The following is a 19,116-nucleotide window of genomic DNA, read 5'->3' on the forward strand; positions in this document are numbered from 1 at the left end:
CACCGAGGAGCAGCCTTTAATCACTACCCAAGTCGACTCTAATGTCAGAGTGGGCAGTCAGTGAAAACCACAGAAACCCACACTCATACATACATCACGTCGACTAAATCAATATTATTACATCGGTAACGGTGTTTTTTGCCATTAGACAGGTTCATGTTAACTTCCAGTCACTGTTGTTAAGAGGCGCTCGGGGAATAGCGGTGCATTGTAATGTACTCCCAAAGCTTGTACTTGCACAATGGGAATTCATCTGCTTCTTGTATACATCGCCATGTCGGGATTACAAGTATTTGATATTCAAGAGGAGCCACCTAGAGTCTGGCTTTCAACACAGACAAAAAAAATGTGTTTGATATTTTTGCAGATCCAAATTTCTGCAGCATCAGCCATTTCAGCATGTGTGCTCACTTTTCCCCCATCCTGTTCCTAATACGGTTCCTATAATTCACTTTGCATGTCCCGTCAGTCAACCAAGAAGCTTGTCGAGCACGGCCGCTCAGTTTTTCAGACGCGTTTGATGTACGGCCAATGCTTTAATTACAGAGCGTCACTGTGAGTCATGGAAAGTAAATCTCTTACATTATGTTGGGAGTTTTAAAGAGTTGTGTGGGTGCACAACACAATGAAAGATCTACCCTGTTCCATGTGCGGACACAGACTCTGTGTTATGGCTTAGTCTGCTAGCACGACCTGCTGGTGAAACAACTGCACTACTTGCTCTCGTGTGATACTGACGGGCACGTGCACAGATAGACCCCTAGTGGTGCTCAAGCACCGGCCCTTTTGCTCTGGATGAGAAAAGTGACCTTTCGGCTGGAGTCCGATTTTCTTCATTAATAAGTATTTAAGAATAAACGTGATCAATTCCCCCCCAAATGTGTTTGGATATCTGACGGGTCATTTATATGATTTCTTGTGAGAATTTCACCCCGACATGCTCCACGACCTCTCACGAGCCCCCGCCACGCCCCTCCCTCCTCCTCCTGCGTTTATTGTATGGCATTTTTCGCTCCTATCATTTTGTAAATGAAAATAAATTGCAATTGTTAACAGAAAACATGTCATTTTGTTTAGCTCTCATGTCTTCTCTTGTGTTTCAACCAATTACTTGCTAACTTCAAGTTTCAGTGATCAATAGATAAATCATTTTGGCTATGGGTGCCCTTTTTTGGGGTTTGAGCACCTACCCCCCCCCAAAATGTCTATGCACGTGCCTGGATACTGAGGTAATCTAACTTGTATCCAACATTTCCCCATTTTTCAGGAAGAAGAATATTAATATAATGAACGAAATGCCTCTTTAAAAATGTGCGTAAAAAGGGCTTCAATGAAAATACACAACAACAAAACTTGCATTCATTAGGCAAGCACAAAGGGACCAGCTTTTCTAACAGAAAATGCTAAAATGAAGTCTGCAATAAATCTAGGAAGGATCCAACACCCCTGTGTGTGCAGTTCCCCACCTCTCTTAACCCGAAAGAAAAGGCAGTGTCGGATCCTGATTGGCTAAGAGGGGAAATTAACCAAGCTGCTCTCAATTCTTAATCAGGAGCCAATCTCCACACAGGTGATCTGAATAACCTTCCAATTATCTCCGGGTAATGGAGACGTTCAGCTGACATGAGTTGTGGTCCGTAATGTAATGTGGTTACGGGAAATCAAAGTGCCAACGAATGAGGGACTGCTACGACGTCACTGGGGTGTAATGTTTCCTTAAAAAGGTCCAAATTCAAATAAAGGATGATATAATATTCATATATTTATTATTTTATTTCTTTGGTAATTTAAAGAAGAAAAACAAGTTTGATCTCTTTAAAACAAATTCACAAACATCCCAGACATTCACATTGTAAAATTAAAAGTTATAAATATAAAATTATATTATATGCACACACTAAAGCGCACACATAGACATTCACAGGCAGTAAAAACAAACACGTTTTTTTCCATTAAAAAAAATTGGTGGCGAGACGCATAACCATTCCCATGTACAAAGATGTTGTTAATGTTACAGAACAGTCGTGCAGCCTGATGGAGCCCTCCTTATTCTTTGGCCAATTTCTGTCATTAAAGATGTTAAAAGACAAATTAATCGATTATATTGTTTGGCAAGTTTTCATCTTCAATGCATTCGATTTAGAAAGTCCGTCATTGTGGCTGGTTTCTTGTTAAACATACAATAGAAATAGATAAGGAGCACTCCTGGGAAATATGGCAGCATCATATTTCACCCTCAAGTATAAAATAAGTATGGAGCACAAGAGCAGCTTGAAAATAAATTATATGCATCTGTGACAAAACAGCCATCATGTTCAAGTCTTTTTGAGGGTTTCACAAAATACATTCTCTCAAAGCCTGATTTCAGATGACCACAATGACAGAAAAGTCCAGAATAAAAAGCTTTCCCTATAAAACCATCACAGTCTACAGCACAACAGCAACAGATAGTAGCAGAACACTTGTGGTGTGTAATTATGAAGTTATTGTCAACATGCTTTAGCAACTAATTGTACGTTTTGCACTGAACATACATAATAAAATACATGGCTACTTGAGCCACATCTCCCTTCTTTCATTTGAAAATATTAATGGAATTGGATCAGTGGATAAAGGCTTTGTCGGTAAGTACTTACAGAGCAAACTCTACAAATAAAATGCAAAGAAAACACACAAAAGAAATTCTCTGCATAGAAATCTAGCCATTAAAACGTATCCTGACAAGACACCGATGACATCAATTGACAGCTGGAGCGAATGGCGGGTGGTAATTTGGTGAAATTTGATGAAGTTTCTACTAATAGCAACACTTATAAACCCTCCTGATTAGGTTTGAAGACTGGATCAAATATGATTTACAAAGATTTACAGTAGTGTAAGTATGTGATATATATAATGTTAACTAGGTGTCCTTTGTGTGATCATTCATTGCCAGCGATGCTTCCATTTGTGTTCCTACAACTTGGATGTCTTGCCATAGAAAACAAACATCGTTAAATGTAAGGACTTCAATCTATATGCATGCATGCTCATTAAAATGAAGTCCAGCTTAAAACAGCACGACAACATCATGGATTCCTTTACATAACGTAAGCGCTATCATTTCCCCATAGCTTTTTTCTATGATTAAGGAACACTTATGGTGATGTTGAATAGCAGAGTCGGTCTACAGAGGTATTAGACAGTCATGGATGTATTATTTGAAAAAGTAGAATTAGTGTACATTTTTGCTTTCCCAGTAGCCAGCTGAAAGTATGTTATCCACATCGGCATTGTGCCCATTGATAAGAAAAATCATCATTCAACAACTTTTAAAAAGGCACTACATCTCATCCTCATCCAAAATTGTCAGAAAACTACAGGTTGTTCTTTTGGTTTCTTTGATGAGTTTCTTGTGCTTTTCCTTGGGGAATCCATTTCCTCTTTCCACACACGCATTAGCCATGTGTTCTCGTCATCTGTGCCATGTTGCATGGCCATTACGGCCTCTTCTGCTTGTTCTCAGTCCTGTCTCTTCTTCCCCGGTAGCGCTGCTGGTGAAAGCGGAAGGTCTCGTCCGGCCATCTCTTGAAGTTGTTGATGCTGTAGAGACTATCGTGTTGATGTTTTCTGATAAAGGTCCTCTGATAGATTGACGCTGTGAGATAAAAATCACGTCTTAGTTCTAAAACCATTATAATGTTTGCCAAAATTCTACACAGTGACAGAAAGTCAGAGCAATGCTTGTACTTACGGTGCATGCAGGCGATTTTCGGGCTATCCCATCGCCCGTTCCCACGACAGCGAATAGTCGGGACGTGCCTCTGAATAAAGCCTGTCTGGCACTGGTATCTCACCAGCGAGTTGATCTCATACCTCTCACGCTTTTTACCAAAGGTATTTGCATTCTCCACCAGAGGGGGTTGGTTACAGGCCACTGGGAAGAGGAGGTGACGATAACATTATAGTCAGGAATTTTAAAGAAGACAGAAGACTTGCATGTTCTCACTCCTATACAAATGTATTCAAAGTAAGAGAGTATGTGTGTTACCTGTGCCCTTTTTGCAAGTGAAAGTTAGGCAGTAGTTGCAAGGAACATCGTTCCACTGACCGTCCTCGTGCCATATCATCACGACACAATCCTCCCCAGAGGAGAAAAAGCTGTCAGGCTGGTTGGGTCTCCAGTTTTCATATTGCTGAAATAACAGGAGAGCATAAAGAGTAAGACATTATGAGGGCTTTGTGTCCTTTAAAAAAAACAAAAAAACTAACCCTTTAACCTGAATAGAGATTTATAAATAGGCTTACATTTAGCCACAGGACGAGCAGACATTTTAAATGACTTTCTAGATATGATCTGAATGCAGTAGATCCTCCAGGACTAGAGGTCTTAACCTAGAAGTGGAATGTTATTACATCACAAAGGCTGCATGCCTCACATTACAATAACTCTGCAGGCACCAAAATGCATACAAACACAGATTTTCATCTCCACATTAGTACAGTATACACACAGCTGTAGTGCTGTGGGGCATCGAACTGGGAGTCGATGCCACCTGAAGTCTTTCAACACAGTATAGGTTCAAACAGCCTCTTCAAAGCTGTGACCCCCCAACTCCACCAATCATGCTCGGAGGCTCTGCTACTCTGTCATTATGGTGAAAAAAAACACACCGACTTCCTGCTCAGCTCACATCAAGTGAACAAATGGGTGACCCATCAACTGCACAGCAGGCCTGCATCCTCCTCAAAATAATCAAACAAACTTTGATCACCCACACACAGAGACAACCAAAGATTGATAGACGTGAGTGTTTCAATGCCATGGTTTATTTTCTTGAAATGTTTCCAAATATAAATATATCACAATTATTTATATGTAGTCTTAAGTATTATACCCAAATCCACTGGGTAGGTGACCACCCACCAAGACCCCCTGGGGTGCTTCTATCCAGTATTTCTCTGTTTCTGCAGCCGAGAACAGGTGCTGTCCATCTGTGTGTCTGCCTGCCTGGTGGCCCTTCCCCCCGGGTGGCTGTTTGAGGTTTGGACCTTCTGATGCGTGCGGGGGTGAAAGAGGGACCATACCTGTCTACGCCTGCCAAACACCCCTCGACACAGTGTCACTAACACCCTCATCTCCCCTCAATCTCTCAGCTGAGCAAGGGTCTACATCGGCGGCCTGTGCTTATCTTTCTCCCCTCAGGCCCTTATCTCTGGTCCTGGAGGATGATCTTTGAAGCGAATGAATGATCTATCCATAGGACACGGATGCACACAGTAACTGTCCTGTCTAGTGAGCGGGATCTTCAGCAACTATCACTCAAAAAAACGATTCATGCCCTTCTTAGAGGTGACACATTTAAATATTGTTTGATACATTTAAATAAATCAATTACAAAACGAAGATATTTATATTGAATGGGTGTAACACAAAATGTATGAATACTTTCATTTATTAGATTTATTTAGGTTACACTCACAAAAACGATTCAAGCCCTTCTTAGAGGTGACACATTTAAATATTGTTTGATACATTTAAATAAATCAATTACAAAAATAGATATTTATATTTAATGGGTGTAACACAAAATGTATGAATACTTTCATGTATTAGATTTATTTAGGTTAGATGGTGTGCATATCAACTCAAAATAAATGTGTTTCATTGAGGACTACCCTTTGCGCATGCGCCTTCTGAAAATCAGTTGGTTGCATGAGGTGAAGACATTTTCAGGGCTCTACGGTGGTGTAGTGGCTAGCACTGTCGCCTCACAGCCAGAGGGCTGTGGGTTCAATTCCCAGTCCAGGTGTTTCTTCTGTGTGGAGTTTGCATCTTTTTTTAGTTAGTTGGTTTATATTTTGAGTTGGACAAACACAAATTTATTTAATTTAATGAATATCGTTATTTTATTTTAGATGTATTTGATACAAATGAGTTGGACTAACTTAATTACATTTTATTGCACTGATGTGCTAAATATGAGTTGGAGTTGCATATAATTATTGGATGGAAAACCTGCCAACAATTTAATTGAGTTCATCCAATGAGTCATTTCTTTGAGTGCACAATCACTACACCAAATACGCTCCCACTTGTATGCTGTTTTATAAACATTGCATTTAAAAACAGCATGCATTTCCCTCCCTTGCCTTCTCTTTTACGTTGGATTCTCAACTCCTTGCATAGTTGCAGCCGTTGGTTTCCTTGTATTGCACTCACACAGACTAAAAGGCGGTGCCTTACAGTGTGTGCTATCAGAGCAGTCACCCACCAGGGTGGAGCGGTGTGAGACAGAGGAGAGTACGTCATGAGAAAATCACCACAGGCCCTGAAAATAATGACTCTCCCTCGATGACTGTATCTGTCGTCGGCATCTTTTCCAAATATTGATATTGTGCCACGTTTGTTGAGACAGAAATATGTGAGAAAGCAACCAATCTTACCACAGCACTGCCGTCAGTCCAGCGGAAGTCACTGTCAAACATTTTATCATTCAGGCCAAGCCACTGGTAGTCCTGTCCAAGACCTGGCAGACAGGGTAGAGTGAAACACAGCAGATCATGTGTCTTTGTTGCCATTTATCCTTTTTAGGTTATAGTAAGTGCAAGAGAAAAGGCATCGATAGCCATACTTTTTTGAGGCTTGAATTATTTTCCTGCATTTACTGTACAGCTACATTATTGTGTTTGAAAGATATGTTGTATCTTACAGTATCATGAAGGATTCATAAAGTAGGACTTTGAACAGGTTTCTGTATATAATGATTGACTGCAACTGTGAGTTTTAACTTACGGTTGACAAACTTTTGTTCCTCGTGGGAGAAGATGCTGCTGAGATGAGCCCCCTGCATGCGGCATTCTCTCTCAGCCGCGTCCCAGTTTCTTCTGTGGGGGAAGTATTTGAAGCAGTGGCCCTGGAACTTATGCCAGCCATGGTCACAGATTGCTGTATCTAATGGGATAGAAAGAAAGAGTGAATGAGGTATACGGGATAAACAGATTTGGAAATACAATCACATTAATATTGATGACACCATCTTACTCCATCCCTGCATCTATTGACCTCACTACCTTATCCATGGCATAATATATTCTACCGCATACAGAGTACTCTTAATCACTGAGTATACTGACCCTTTAGGTCTGCTGTTATCTCTGACCACTGTTTCTAATCAAGATAAAAAAGGAAAAACATGATGTCTAATTCCTACAACCCATAATAACATAACTAGAAGGACGTGGAGGCAGAACCACAAATAGCTGCCACTACTAAAATGTGTGATTAGAGTGGTCAAGCAGATGTTTCTACTCAGAGTACTTCACGGGTAGGCCTATTCAGAAATGTTTTTAAAAAAATCATTGAATTAGGATGCCAGATTATAGCCCGGTAAATTAATGGAGTCCCAAACAGGTCACAATGATGTCACTCAGAAACTCCAGATGATGAGATTTACAATAGGTTTGGGATAAGGTAAGGAGTTAATATGAGTGTATAAATTCTAATTATTTCGCCAAAGATTGTAGATTTATACCCCATCACACCGTAATACCACCCTCATCTTGAATTTATCGATGGTACGTGTCCCAACATAAGCTGCTGCAACTGTCTGTGCCTCTCTCCTCTCAGTCCAGCTTCCAAACATTAACAGACAAAACAGGCAGAATGTTTCTCTGGGTTGTTCCTCTCCAAGTTTCCTTTTCTCTCTTTCTCCTGCCAAATCTGTCAAAGACAGCAGCTGTGTCTAAATGGAATGAATGGGTGTAATTCACTGATGAGTGTTCCCGAAAACAACATTGGGGTGTAGACTCTGGTCAAGAAAGATCGGCCAAGGCAGATGATGCCCTGGGTTCAAAATACTTGGGATGAAAGTGGGCAAAATAAAATAAAAGTATGGCGATATGGGAACTACAGATTAAATGAGAAATCAAGAACTATAATACATAAGATTCATCCGTGAGAATAAACATGGTTACTCAGGATGTACCCAGGAGCGTCATGTCTAGTTCGTGTACAGATTGTAAACCCTCTGAGGCTTACAATTTGTGATTTGTAGCAATACAAAATATATGGAGTGGAACTGAATTGAATTGAATAGTCTAATCATATTGTCCTGAGATGGAAATATCAAGAAGTGACTTGATGTCTAGCACACCTGCAAAGTAGTGTACACCTCAGCTGACCTGGCACTGAGAAATGAATATCTGAAATAGGTTGTATTGAAAATGTGTCAACTGTCTCTGTGTCTGTGAAAACACGAGCTTGAGGATGTTCAATGTATTGTCAGACTTCACAGATCTTAAGGCAATCCTAAAAACAGATTGTACATTGAGATGTTGAGATAAATATGATGTATATGACTGATAATGCCCTGGAGAAACCTGAAGTAATTCTCTATAATTGTGTGTCAGCGGTGTGGCTGAGATTTAAATAACTCATACACTCAATATATATACTTAATGACATTTATAATGTATTTCCCAGAGACTCAGGTGAATAATTGAGTTAATTGTCTAAACAGATTACCAAATGCTTGTGAGGTTACACTTTTATACTCTATCATGACATTTGAAAACAGTTTAAGCTGATTTTTGGAACCAGAATAAAACAGAATACTTAAGGAGGGAATATATCAAATTAACCACAAACTTACCCTCCTCACAGTACAGCCCAGAGTAGCTTGGGAGGCACACGCATGTAAAGGAAGCCAGTCTATCAACACATGTGCCTCCGTTGCGGCAAGGGTTTGACTGGCACTCGTCAAAATCTACATAAGAAACAGGAATAATGAACAACAAAACACAAACAAAAAGTCGCCTTGACATTAAAACAACTTTTAGGATGAATTTGTTGAGTCCTCTGTGAAAGTTGAGGGAGTGAGATATCGTGAGAGGAATTCTTAACATATCCTACCTGTTTCACACCGATCACCACTGTAACCTGGAGCACAGCTGCATGTATAGATGCTGCCTCTCTTGCAGCAAGATCCTCCATTGAGACAAATATTGTCTGTACATGAGTAAACTCCTGTAAAGACAACAAAAAAAGCAGGATTAAAGTTGTGTTGAAAGGAATTTTTTTCTGACATATTTTTCTTGTATTCCATTGAAAGCCATTTTAAGACGCATACCTGGAATTTCAACAGTCTCACCAACGACGAGCCCCAAATCGATTCCTGTGTCAGTTGTCACAGTTGTTTCCTCCACCCTTCGTGGTGGTTCCCCTCCAATGTGTGGTCTGTCGCTGTCCGGTTTGTCATCGTGTTCAGAAATGTATGATGGAGTGGTGGCTACGGTTGCAACTAAAACTGGCCAGCTTTGTGCTTGAGCTGCTGTCATAGTTGTGAACTCTGTTTGGGCCCTTTTGGGAATGTCAGTGTGAGGAGTGACAGCTCCTTCAATTTTGCTCACAACATCCTCTTTCTCAGATGTTCTCGCAACACTAGTGAACTCTATCTTTGAAGCTGTGGTAGTATCCACCTTGAATACAGTCTGGCTTTCATCTGGGGGCAGAGACTGTTCCTCCGCACTGCTACTGGTGATCTTTGGTTTCTTAGTAGTCGTCATCTCACCAGACACACCCTCAGAACTCCCGGATCCAATTTCAGCCCAAGTGCTAATGATGGGGGGGGACTTCGTTGAGGCAAACAGAAGCTCAGAGGCGATGTTCTCAACCTCACCACCAACCGTGCTTACTGTGACCATGCTTTCTTCTGAGTGGTCGGTTCTTTCTGAACCACTCTCAGAACTAGAGGAGGATACTGCACTGATGGGAACTGAGGCAAGTGACTTGGTCGCATTTTCTTCTGAGCTACTTTCAGCACTGCTCACTTCGTCAACAGACTGACTCTGAGAAGCGGGTGTTGTAGCAGTGAAAGCTTCTACTTCTTTTGATGTGTTGTTTCTATCCGGAACTGCTTCAATGATGCTGAGGTTTGGTGCTTCATAATCTGGGGTTGAATAATCTATATTGCCCTCATATATAATCTCTCTATATTCTTCACTGCTTGTTGGGTGATGTACAGGGGAAACTGTTCGGACCATAACATCAGGCTGTGGCGGGGCTGATGCTGATAGGCCGTTTGAAGTAGGTTCAAAGGAAAGAAGTTCAGCAGGCATTGTGGTGACCACTACATTCATCTGTGGGCTTGAAGAGATTTTTGCAGCAAGTGTAACACCAGTGGGTTGATGTGTGCTTGTTAGATTCACGTCTTCCGTTTGCCCGCTTTCAGTGATGTAGATGCTAGATGACTTATCAACTGAGGTTTGTTCATATGTAGATGTGTCTGGCTTATCTGTTTGGGTGTTTGTGCTGGTGATGATACCCAACTCATCAATACTGGACAGAGTTGAAGCAGCTTGAACCGACTCTGAATTGATGAAAGTTGTTGTCTTGTCACCTGAAGCTTCTTCTTCTGTCAAAATGTGAATACTTATTTCTGTTGATACAGGGATCTCCTCACTCTCTGATGATGTTGTTTCATAACTTGAACCTTCTTTATCTGTTGGAGTGTCTGTCTCAAGCGACACTGCAGTTGATTTCTCAGTGTCATAGGTGGAAGTGGTAGTAAATGTTCTCTCTGCTGTGTCCATTTTGGGTGATGTTTTTGAGGGCACTTGATCCGTAACATCTGAAATGGAAGTCATCAAAGGAGTCTCAGTGCTGAACAGTGAAGAGGCAGTTGAAATTGTAATGTTCTTTGTTTGCATTGAAAGTGAAGAAGCTGTGGCCTCTAGAGTTTGTTCCACTGAACTTGAGTCTGTGGGAAATGCAGTCGCAACGGCAATTTCTTCTTCAGGTTTTGCAGATCTGCCAGTTGCAAGTGTTGGATTTGTATTTTCAACCCCAACATACAATGTCCCATTAGAACTGAGGGTTTCATTTGTAGGATGTGAAGTTACAGCATCAGGAGATGTTTCCTGGATTTCACTATCTTGTGTGCTACTTTCAGCATCAGTTGAAACTTCTTTACTTATAGGTGCTCTGCTTGGGTCTTGAGCTGTCTTGTCTTCCAGTGATGTAGCTGTAACTCCAGTATCAGGAGTCAAATCCCTAGGTTCAAAGGGCTGGCTTGTCTCCACACGAGGCAACATTGGTCTGGTTGTGGGATACATGGTTTTCTCAGAGGAGATGTCAATGTGGGGATGATGAGTGAACGTAATCTCCGACCTTGCCTGTTGGAAGGACTCCTCAAATGGTGTAATATCTGGTTCTGGTAAGAAGGTGGTGACAAACTGAACCATCACAACAGGCTTTGAAGTGCTTTGTAGAGAAGACACTGATGATGAAGGAAGGGATTTTGTTGTGGATATATGGGTCATGTGGTCCTCTTTGCTCTCTTTGTGTGATGGGGTTGACATTGAACCGTTGGTATGGGGGGAAACTGTGTCTGAAAATAATGCTGTTTCTACCTCTGTGGTTATCTCACTTGATTGAGTTTCATCTTCTGGGCTCATTGGGGTCGGTTTCTCTGTGCTGCTGAACTGAGTGGCAACTTGAGTGGCTCCAGAATTGTCACTCTTAGGTGTTGCAGTTGTGGTTTCTGAGATCTCGTCCCCAGAGCCCTCCTCACCTGCAATATCTGTGTTACTTGCCACTGAAAATGTGTCTGTACTGTAGGGAGGAGATACTGTAAGCATTTGGTCCATTTTCATTGTACTGTGCAGAGGAGTGGCTGTCCGTGTCACATGCTCTGTATAATGAGTGCGATCATATGATTTATCCTTCCCAGTAACTTTAGGAGATGGTGTGACAGTTGGCTTCTCTGTGCTATAAAGACTTGAAGCAGCATTTGATACTACAATGTCAGTCCTTCTGTGGGCAGGTTGAGGAGAAGTAACTGAAAATGGTGCCAATTTGTCATTCCCTGTTGAAGTTGTCAGTATACCAGACGTTTGATCACTTGAAGTGTCTCTATCAGTAATGTCAGAGGGTTTCACAGTGCTATAGAGAAAAGAGGACGTACTTGTTGGTGACTTCGCAAACTCTCCTTTTGCAGTTCCAGATGAGGTGAGTGAGGTGTGCTCTGGCTTATCTGTTGTAAGTAAGCCCTTAGTGAACACACTCTGGTTTTGGTCACCTGAAACATTCTCATCTGTATGTCCTGTATCATGGGAAACAGTCGGTCTCTCAGTGCGGAACAGTGAAGAGGCTGTCGATGTCATTGTTTTTTCAAATGCTGTATAGCCATCCACAGGAGACCCTGAAGCTGCCTCTGATGAGCCTTGATCAGAATCATTGTCCCCTGAATATTCATCATCAGATGCTCTACTGGTTAATGTCACAGTGCCAGGGCCAGTGGGAACATGTGGTGTTCCAGCAACTGATGGTACAGTGGTTTGCGTGAAAATGGTTGAACCTAATGTTTCATTTGTTGTGTCATAACTTGTGACTGTGGGTAAGGAGGTCATGGATTCTAACTTTTCAACTGTGCTAAGCATAAGCTCCTCACTGGACGCCGGAGTGACCGAGCTACTGTCTGTTGTTTCGCTTAATGTTTGAGATGGCAAAGATGAGGAAGCTGCTATCTCAGGTATAGACTCAGTGACATTATCAGCATTGTCCTCCCCTGAGAAATCATATTCCACCAGCCCTGGAACTGGTTTGGTGTCAAGAGGTAAAACTATATTGGGTGTAGTCAAACCATATGTTTCTTCAGAGCTTGACTTTGTGGACAGAGACGTAGCTAGAGTGGACTGTGGTGCAGATGTGACCATTTCTTCACTGGATTTCTGAATAGTTGACGCGTCTTCCTCGGTTGACGGTTGTGAAGTGGGTGGTAAATATTCAGAAGATGTTGAAGCTAATGGCAAATCATTGGTTGAGGTTGCATGTACAGTTACTGGTTTAGGAGTAAATAAGGTGGCACTATCAGTTCCTGAACCCTCTGATTCTATTGTTACCTCCAACCTGTGTGTCATTGTAACTGGTGTGACACCTCCAGCTTCCTCTGTATGGATGGTGGGATAAAAGGAAGAAGAGGGAACTATGGAGATAGTATCAGCATCAATGATTGTATTGTCTTTGGTGATACGTTCAGGAGTTGTGGTACTATCTGTTACTGCGGAGAACAACTCATCTTCATCTTTTGCATCCTCTGTGAATATGATGGTTGTGCTAGTTGATGGTTTAGACACATGCAGAACCATGGTTGGTGTTTGTTCAGTTAGGTCAGTCTTGGATTGGCTGCTACTGGGAGTAATGATCACTACCTGTTGGTCTGTAATGCTATGATATATAATAGAGGGAATAGGGGAAGACATTGAGTTGAATCCATCTGGCAGTTCACTGCTAGAGCTTACTGTGGTCAAGTCGCGTTCACTAACTGAAGTTCCAATTGTACGGGGAGACATAGTTGTATTGGAGGATTGTGTTAGGTGCTCAGCTACAGTAACTTTATCTTTCCCAATGCTCGAAAAAGGAAGCCCTGTGGTGATGGGGCTGTGTGTATCTGGAGTAATTTCACCTTCCTGTGAGGAAACCTGGTCATCAGAGGTTGGTGTGACTGACACAAAGGTTTCGGTTTCACCAGTCGCTTCTCCAAATGTGACGCTGTCCTTCACTGATGGCTTTGAGGGGAACATCGTAGTGGTTTGGTCACCAGAACTCTCTCCCTCTGTCAAAGTAAAGGCTGAACTTGGTGTTGATTTATCCGTTGCAGATACAGACACATGAACTGAATGAGCAGATGTGACAGCATATTCTGTTGTTATGTTTGGCTTCTCAGTGCTATAGAGAGAGGAAGCTGCAGTTACAGCAGATTTTGGAATGCCATATGGTCCACTTTCATGCAATACTGTTGTTGTTTTAGGTTTCTTTGTACTGAATAGGGAAGAGGCTGTACTCCGTATTTCTTTATCTTCAATCTCCGATAAAGCTGAAGATGTAACCAGAGTGACAGCAGGAGACACTGGATTATCAGTGCTGTGAAGAGAAGAAGTGGCAGTAGGCTTTTGTGTTATAACATTGTCAGTGGACACATCTGTTGTTGGGTCATTTGATCCCTCCTCAGTGACAGCAATAGCACTAGATGACAACATCATGTTGGTTGTAGCTGCTACAGCTGTGGGCATCACGGGGAAACGTGTGAGTAGTTTAAATGTAGTTGATCTAACAAAAAGGTCAGCACCTGAACTATCACCCTTTACTACAGTGTCCTCTGGGAAGATTCCACTGCCCTGCTCAGAAATGTAAATCTCAGTGCTTGTCATTTTTGGTGATTTGGTTGATGAAATTAATACCATGGTAAGCTGTGTACTGGAGTGAACCAAGGATGATGCACTTAAAATGTCAGATGTTCTCTCAGTGTCATCAATTTTGTTCTTATCTGTGGCCACAGTAAATTCTTCTTGGGGTTTTGGTGTCGTCTCAATTGGTGCCTCTGCACCTGATCCATCTGAACTTGACTCCAAGTCCTCCTCACCGGAGAAGCCACCAGAGCTTTCCATGTCAATAAAAGTAGAGGTTTCCTTTGAGGTATACACAGTGACACTGGGGATTGCCAAGGGTTGAGAGGTTTCAAATTTAGAAGGGCTTGTTGTGACTGCCATGAATTCTCTCTCACTTAAACTTGTCTCCTCACTGAACATGGTTTTATCTGATGGTCTAAATGTGGTTCTTGCTAAGGGTGTTGGTTCCACAGAGGATTGATCAATCACTGTTGGTGTTCCTAAGGGAGTTTCATCTGTGGATACAGATGTGTCATCTCCTGAGCCCTCTAGATCAGTAAAATCCAGACTTTCTTTCCCCTCAATGTCTGGAACAACAGATGATACAACAGAAGCCAGTCTTGGAGACACTGTTATCGAGCTCATGAGTGTCTCATCAGAGATTGGAGAAGCCGATGGTTGTTCGTTAAGTGATGGTAGTTTGGTCTTATCTGTTTCAAAACGTTCTGTTGTTCCAGGTGACATTGCTGTTGGTGTGTGAGTTCTGAAGAGAGAAGATGAAGCTGTTACAGATGCGGTTGAGGTGAACATATCAGGGGTTGGTTCACCGGAGCCAATTTCATCTGTTAGAGGGACACTGGAACTTTGCTCTGACTTATAATCAACAGGAGAGAGTGAAGGCTTTTCTGTCCGAGCGGTGGCAGCACTGTCTTGTTCCCCAAGTGGAAGTGCTGTTGATTTCTCAGTGCTATACAACGAGGAGACTGTGGGGGCTGGGGGATCTTCAATGGTAATCTCAGTATTCTGATCACCTGAGCTCTCTACATCTGTTGTCGGGAAAGTAGATCCTGTCTCTGGTGTTACAGATGATTTCTCATACAGACTTGTGGTGACCGTCGTTTGTGTTTCAGGTGACACTGGTGTTGGTTTCTCAGTACTATAGAGGGATGAAGCCCTAGTAACAGCTGATTGTGAAATAAAACTTCTTTCAGTTTGACGTGATGTTGTCACTGATGGTGACTCTGTACTCCAAGAAGAAGAAACATTAGTCGCTTTAATAAAAGAATCTTCAATGAACTCATCAGTGCCGTCTCCAGAACTCTCAGTGGTCATGGGGAATGATGCTGTTTCCACTTTCATGGTTGATCCACTGGATGAAGGAATGGACTCAACCATTGTAGTTTCAATACTAATATCATTATCCTTCATGCCTGAAACAGCAGAGGATGTAACAGGAGATGTTTTTGATGGTGCCTCAGTGCTGTCGAGAGACAAGTTAGCTTCAATAGATGAGATCTCAGTGAACATAGCTTGAGTTTGGTCACCTGAGCCATCTTTATCTGTTGTTGGCAAAGTAGAACTTGAGTCTGGTGTAGCTGATAACTTCCCACTCTGACTTGTGGTTACATTCTCTTCCGTTTCAGGTGACTCTGATGTTGGTTTCTCAGTACTGTGGAGGGATGAAGCTACAGTAACGGCTGATCTTGAAGAATGACTTGTTTCAGTTTGACGAGAAGCTGCCACTGACGGTGACGCTGTACTCCACAATGAAGAAACAGGAGTTGCTGTAATGAAAGAGTCTTCAATGACATCTTCAGTACCGTCACCAGAAGTTTCTGAATCCGTAGTAATGGGAAATGATGCTGTTTCAGGTTCAATGGTTGATCCACTGATGGAAGGAATGGACTCCGCTATTTTGGTTCCACTCATAATATCTTTACCCTCAATGTCTGTAACAACAGATGATACAATAGAAGCCAGTCTTGGAGACACTGTTATCGAGCTCATGAGTGTCTCATCAGAGATTGGAGAAGCCGATGGTTGTTCGGTAAGTGATGGTAGTTTGGTCTTATCTGTTTCAAGACTTTCTGTTGTTACAGGTGACATTGCTGTTGGTGTGTGAGTTCTGAAGAGAGAAGATGTAGCTGTTACAGATGAGGTTGAGGTGAACATATCAGGGGTTGGTTCACCAGAGCCAACTTCATCTGTTAGAGGGAAAGTAGATCCTGTCTCTGGTGTTACAGATGATTTCTCATACAGACTTGTGCTAACAGTCTTTTGTGTTTCAGGTGACTCTGGTGTTGGTTTCTCAGTACTATAGAGTGATGAAGCCCCAGTTCCAGGTGATTTTGAAGTATCACTTGCGTGAGTTTGACGTGATGGTGTCACTGATGGTGACTCAGTACTAAACAAAAAAGAGACATTAGTTGCTGTAATGAAAGAATCTTCAATAAACTCATCAGTGCCGTCTCCAGAACTCTCAGTGGTCATGGGGAATGATGCTGTTTCCACTTTCATGGATGATCCAATGGATGAAGGAATGGACTCAACCATTATAGTTTCAGTACTAATATTGTTATCCTTCATGCCTGAAACAGCAGAGGATGTAACAGAAGATGTTTTTGATGGTGCCTCAGTGCTGTCGAGAGACAAGTTAGCTTCAATAGATGAGATCTCAGTGAACATAGCTTGAGTTTGGTCACCTGAGCCATCTTTATCTGTTTTTGGCAAAGTCGAACTTGAGTCTGGTGTAGCTGATAACTTCCCAGTCTGACTTGTGGTTACAGTCTCTTTTGCTTCAGGTGACTCTGATGTTGGTTTTTCAGTACTGTAGAGGGATGAAGCTACAATAACGGCTGATCTTGAAGAATGACTTATTGCAGTTTGACGAGAAGCTGCCACTGACGGTGACGCTGTACTCCACAATGAAGAAACAGAAGTTGCTGTAATGAAAGAGTCTTCAATGACATCTTCAGTACCGTCACCAGAAGTTTCTGAATCCGTAGTAAAGGGAAATGATGCGGTTTCAGGTTCCATGGTTGATCCACTGACGGAACGAATGGACTGCGCTATTGTGGATCCACTCATAATATCTTCACCCTCAATGTCTGTAACAACAGATGATACAACAGAAGCCAGTCTTGGAGACACTGTTATCGAGCTCATGAGTGTCTCATCAGAGATTGGAGAAGCCGATGGTTGTTCGGTAAGTGATGGTAGTTTGGTCTTATCTGATTCAAAACGTTCTGTTGTTACAGGTGACATTGCTGTTGGTGTGTGAGTTCTGAAGAGAGAAGATGAAGCTGTTACAGATGAGGTTGAGGTGAACATATCAGGGGTTGGTTCACCAGAGCCAACTTCATCTGTTAGAGGGACACTGGAACTTTGCTCTGACTTATAATCAACAGGAGAGAGTGAAGGCTTTTCTGTCCGAGCGGTGACAGCACTGTCTTGTTCCCCAAGTGGAAGTGCTGTTGATTTCTCAGTGCTATACAACGAGGAGACTGTGGGGGCTGGGGGATCTTCAATGGTAATCTCAGTATTCTGATCACCTGAGCTCTCTACATCTGTTGTCGGGAAAGTAGATCCTGTCTCTGGTGTTACAGATGATTTCTCATACAGACTTGTGGTGACCGTCGTTTGTGTTTCAGGTGACTCTGGTGTTGGTTTCTCAGTACTATAGAGTGATGAAGCCCCAGTAACAGCTGATTGTGAAATAAAACTTCTTTCAGTTTGACGTGATGTTGTCACTGATGGTGACTCTGTACTCCAAGAAGAAGAAACATTAGTCGCTTTAAGAAAAGAATCTTCAATGAACTCATCAGTGCCGTCTCCAGAACTCTCAGTGGTCATGGGCAATGATGCTGTTTCCACTTTCATGGATGATCCAATGGATGAAGGAATGGACTCAACCATTGTAGTTTCAATACTAATATCATTATCCTTCATGCCTGAAACAGCAGAGGATGTAACAGGAGATGTTTTTGATGGTGCCTCAGTACTGTCGAGAGACAAGTTAGCTTCAATAGATGAGATCTCAGTGAACATAGCTTGAGTTTGGTCACCTGAGCCATCTTTATCTGTTGTTGGCAAAGTAGAACTTGATTCTAGTGTAGCTGATAACTTCCCAGTCTGACTTGTGGTTACAGTCTCTTCCGTTTCAGGTGACTCTAATGTTGGTTTCTCAGGACTGTGGAGGGATGAAGCTACAGTAACGGCTGATCTTGAAGAATGACTTGTTGCAGTTTGACGAGAAGCTGCCACTGACGGTGACGCTGTACTCCACAATGAAGAAACAGGAGTTGCTGTAATAAAAGAGACTTCAATGACATCTTCAGTACCGTCACCGGAACTTTCTGAATCCGTAGTAATGGGAAATGATGCTGTTTTAGGTTCAATGGTTGATCCACTGATGGAAGGAATGGACTCCGCTATTTTGGTTCCACTCATAATATCTTTTCCCTCAATGTCTGAAACAACAGATGATACAACAGAAGCCAGTCTTGGAGACACTGTTATCGAGCTCATGAGTGTCTCATCAGAGATTGGAGAAGCCGATGGTTGTTCGGTAAGTGATGGTAGTTTGGTCTTATCTGTTTCAAAACGTTCTGTTGTTACAGGTGACATTGCTGTTGGTGTGTGAGTTCTGAAGAGAGAAGATGTAGCTGTTACAGATGAGGTTGAGGTGAACATATCAGGGGTTGGTTCACCGGAGCCAATTTCATCTGTTGGAGGGAAAGTAGATCCTGTCTCTGGTGTTACAGATGATTTCTCATACAGACTTGTGCTAACAGTCTTTTGTGTTTCAGGTGACTCTGGTGTTGGTTTCTCAGTACTATAGAGTGATGAAGCCCCAGTTACAGGTGATTTTGAAGTATCACTTGCGTGAGTTTGACGTGATGGTGTCACTGATGGTGACTCAGTACTCAACAAAAAAGAGACATTCGTTGCTGGAATGAAAGAATCTTC

The 19,116-nt window shown here is 42.1% G+C and overlaps 1 protein-coding gene across 1 annotated transcript in view; it reads right to left on the minus strand.

Annotated features, from left to right (window-relative positions):
- Nucleotides 1-1,749: 1,749 nt before the first annotated feature.
- Nucleotides 1,750-19,116, minus strand: part of LOC130197390 (versican core protein-like) — a 45,059-nt gene continuing 27,692 nt past the window's right edge. Inside the window, exons 6-12 of the mRNA XM_056420052.1 lie at nt 8,894-9,007; nt 8,634-8,747; nt 6,776-6,934; nt 6,427-6,509; nt 4,031-4,175; nt 3,734-3,916; nt 1,750-3,637 (exon numbers count right to left, since the gene is read on the minus strand). Coding sequence (XP_056276027.1) covers nt 3,480-3,637; nt 3,734-3,916; nt 4,031-4,175; nt 6,427-6,509; nt 6,776-6,934; nt 8,634-8,747; nt 8,894-9,007 — 956 coding nt within the window. The 3' untranslated portion in view covers nt 1,750-3,479. The remainder of the gene's footprint in view (nt 3,638-3,733; nt 3,917-4,030; nt 4,176-6,426; nt 6,510-6,775; nt 6,935-8,633; nt 8,748-8,893; nt 9,008-19,116) is intronic.

This window comes from Pseudoliparis swirei, chromosome 7 (genome assembly GCF_029220125.1).
Source record: "Pseudoliparis swirei isolate HS2019 ecotype Mariana Trench chromosome 7, NWPU_hadal_v1, whole genome shotgun sequence".
Lineage (NCBI taxonomy): Eukaryota > Metazoa > Chordata > Actinopteri > Perciformes > Liparidae > Pseudoliparis > Pseudoliparis swirei.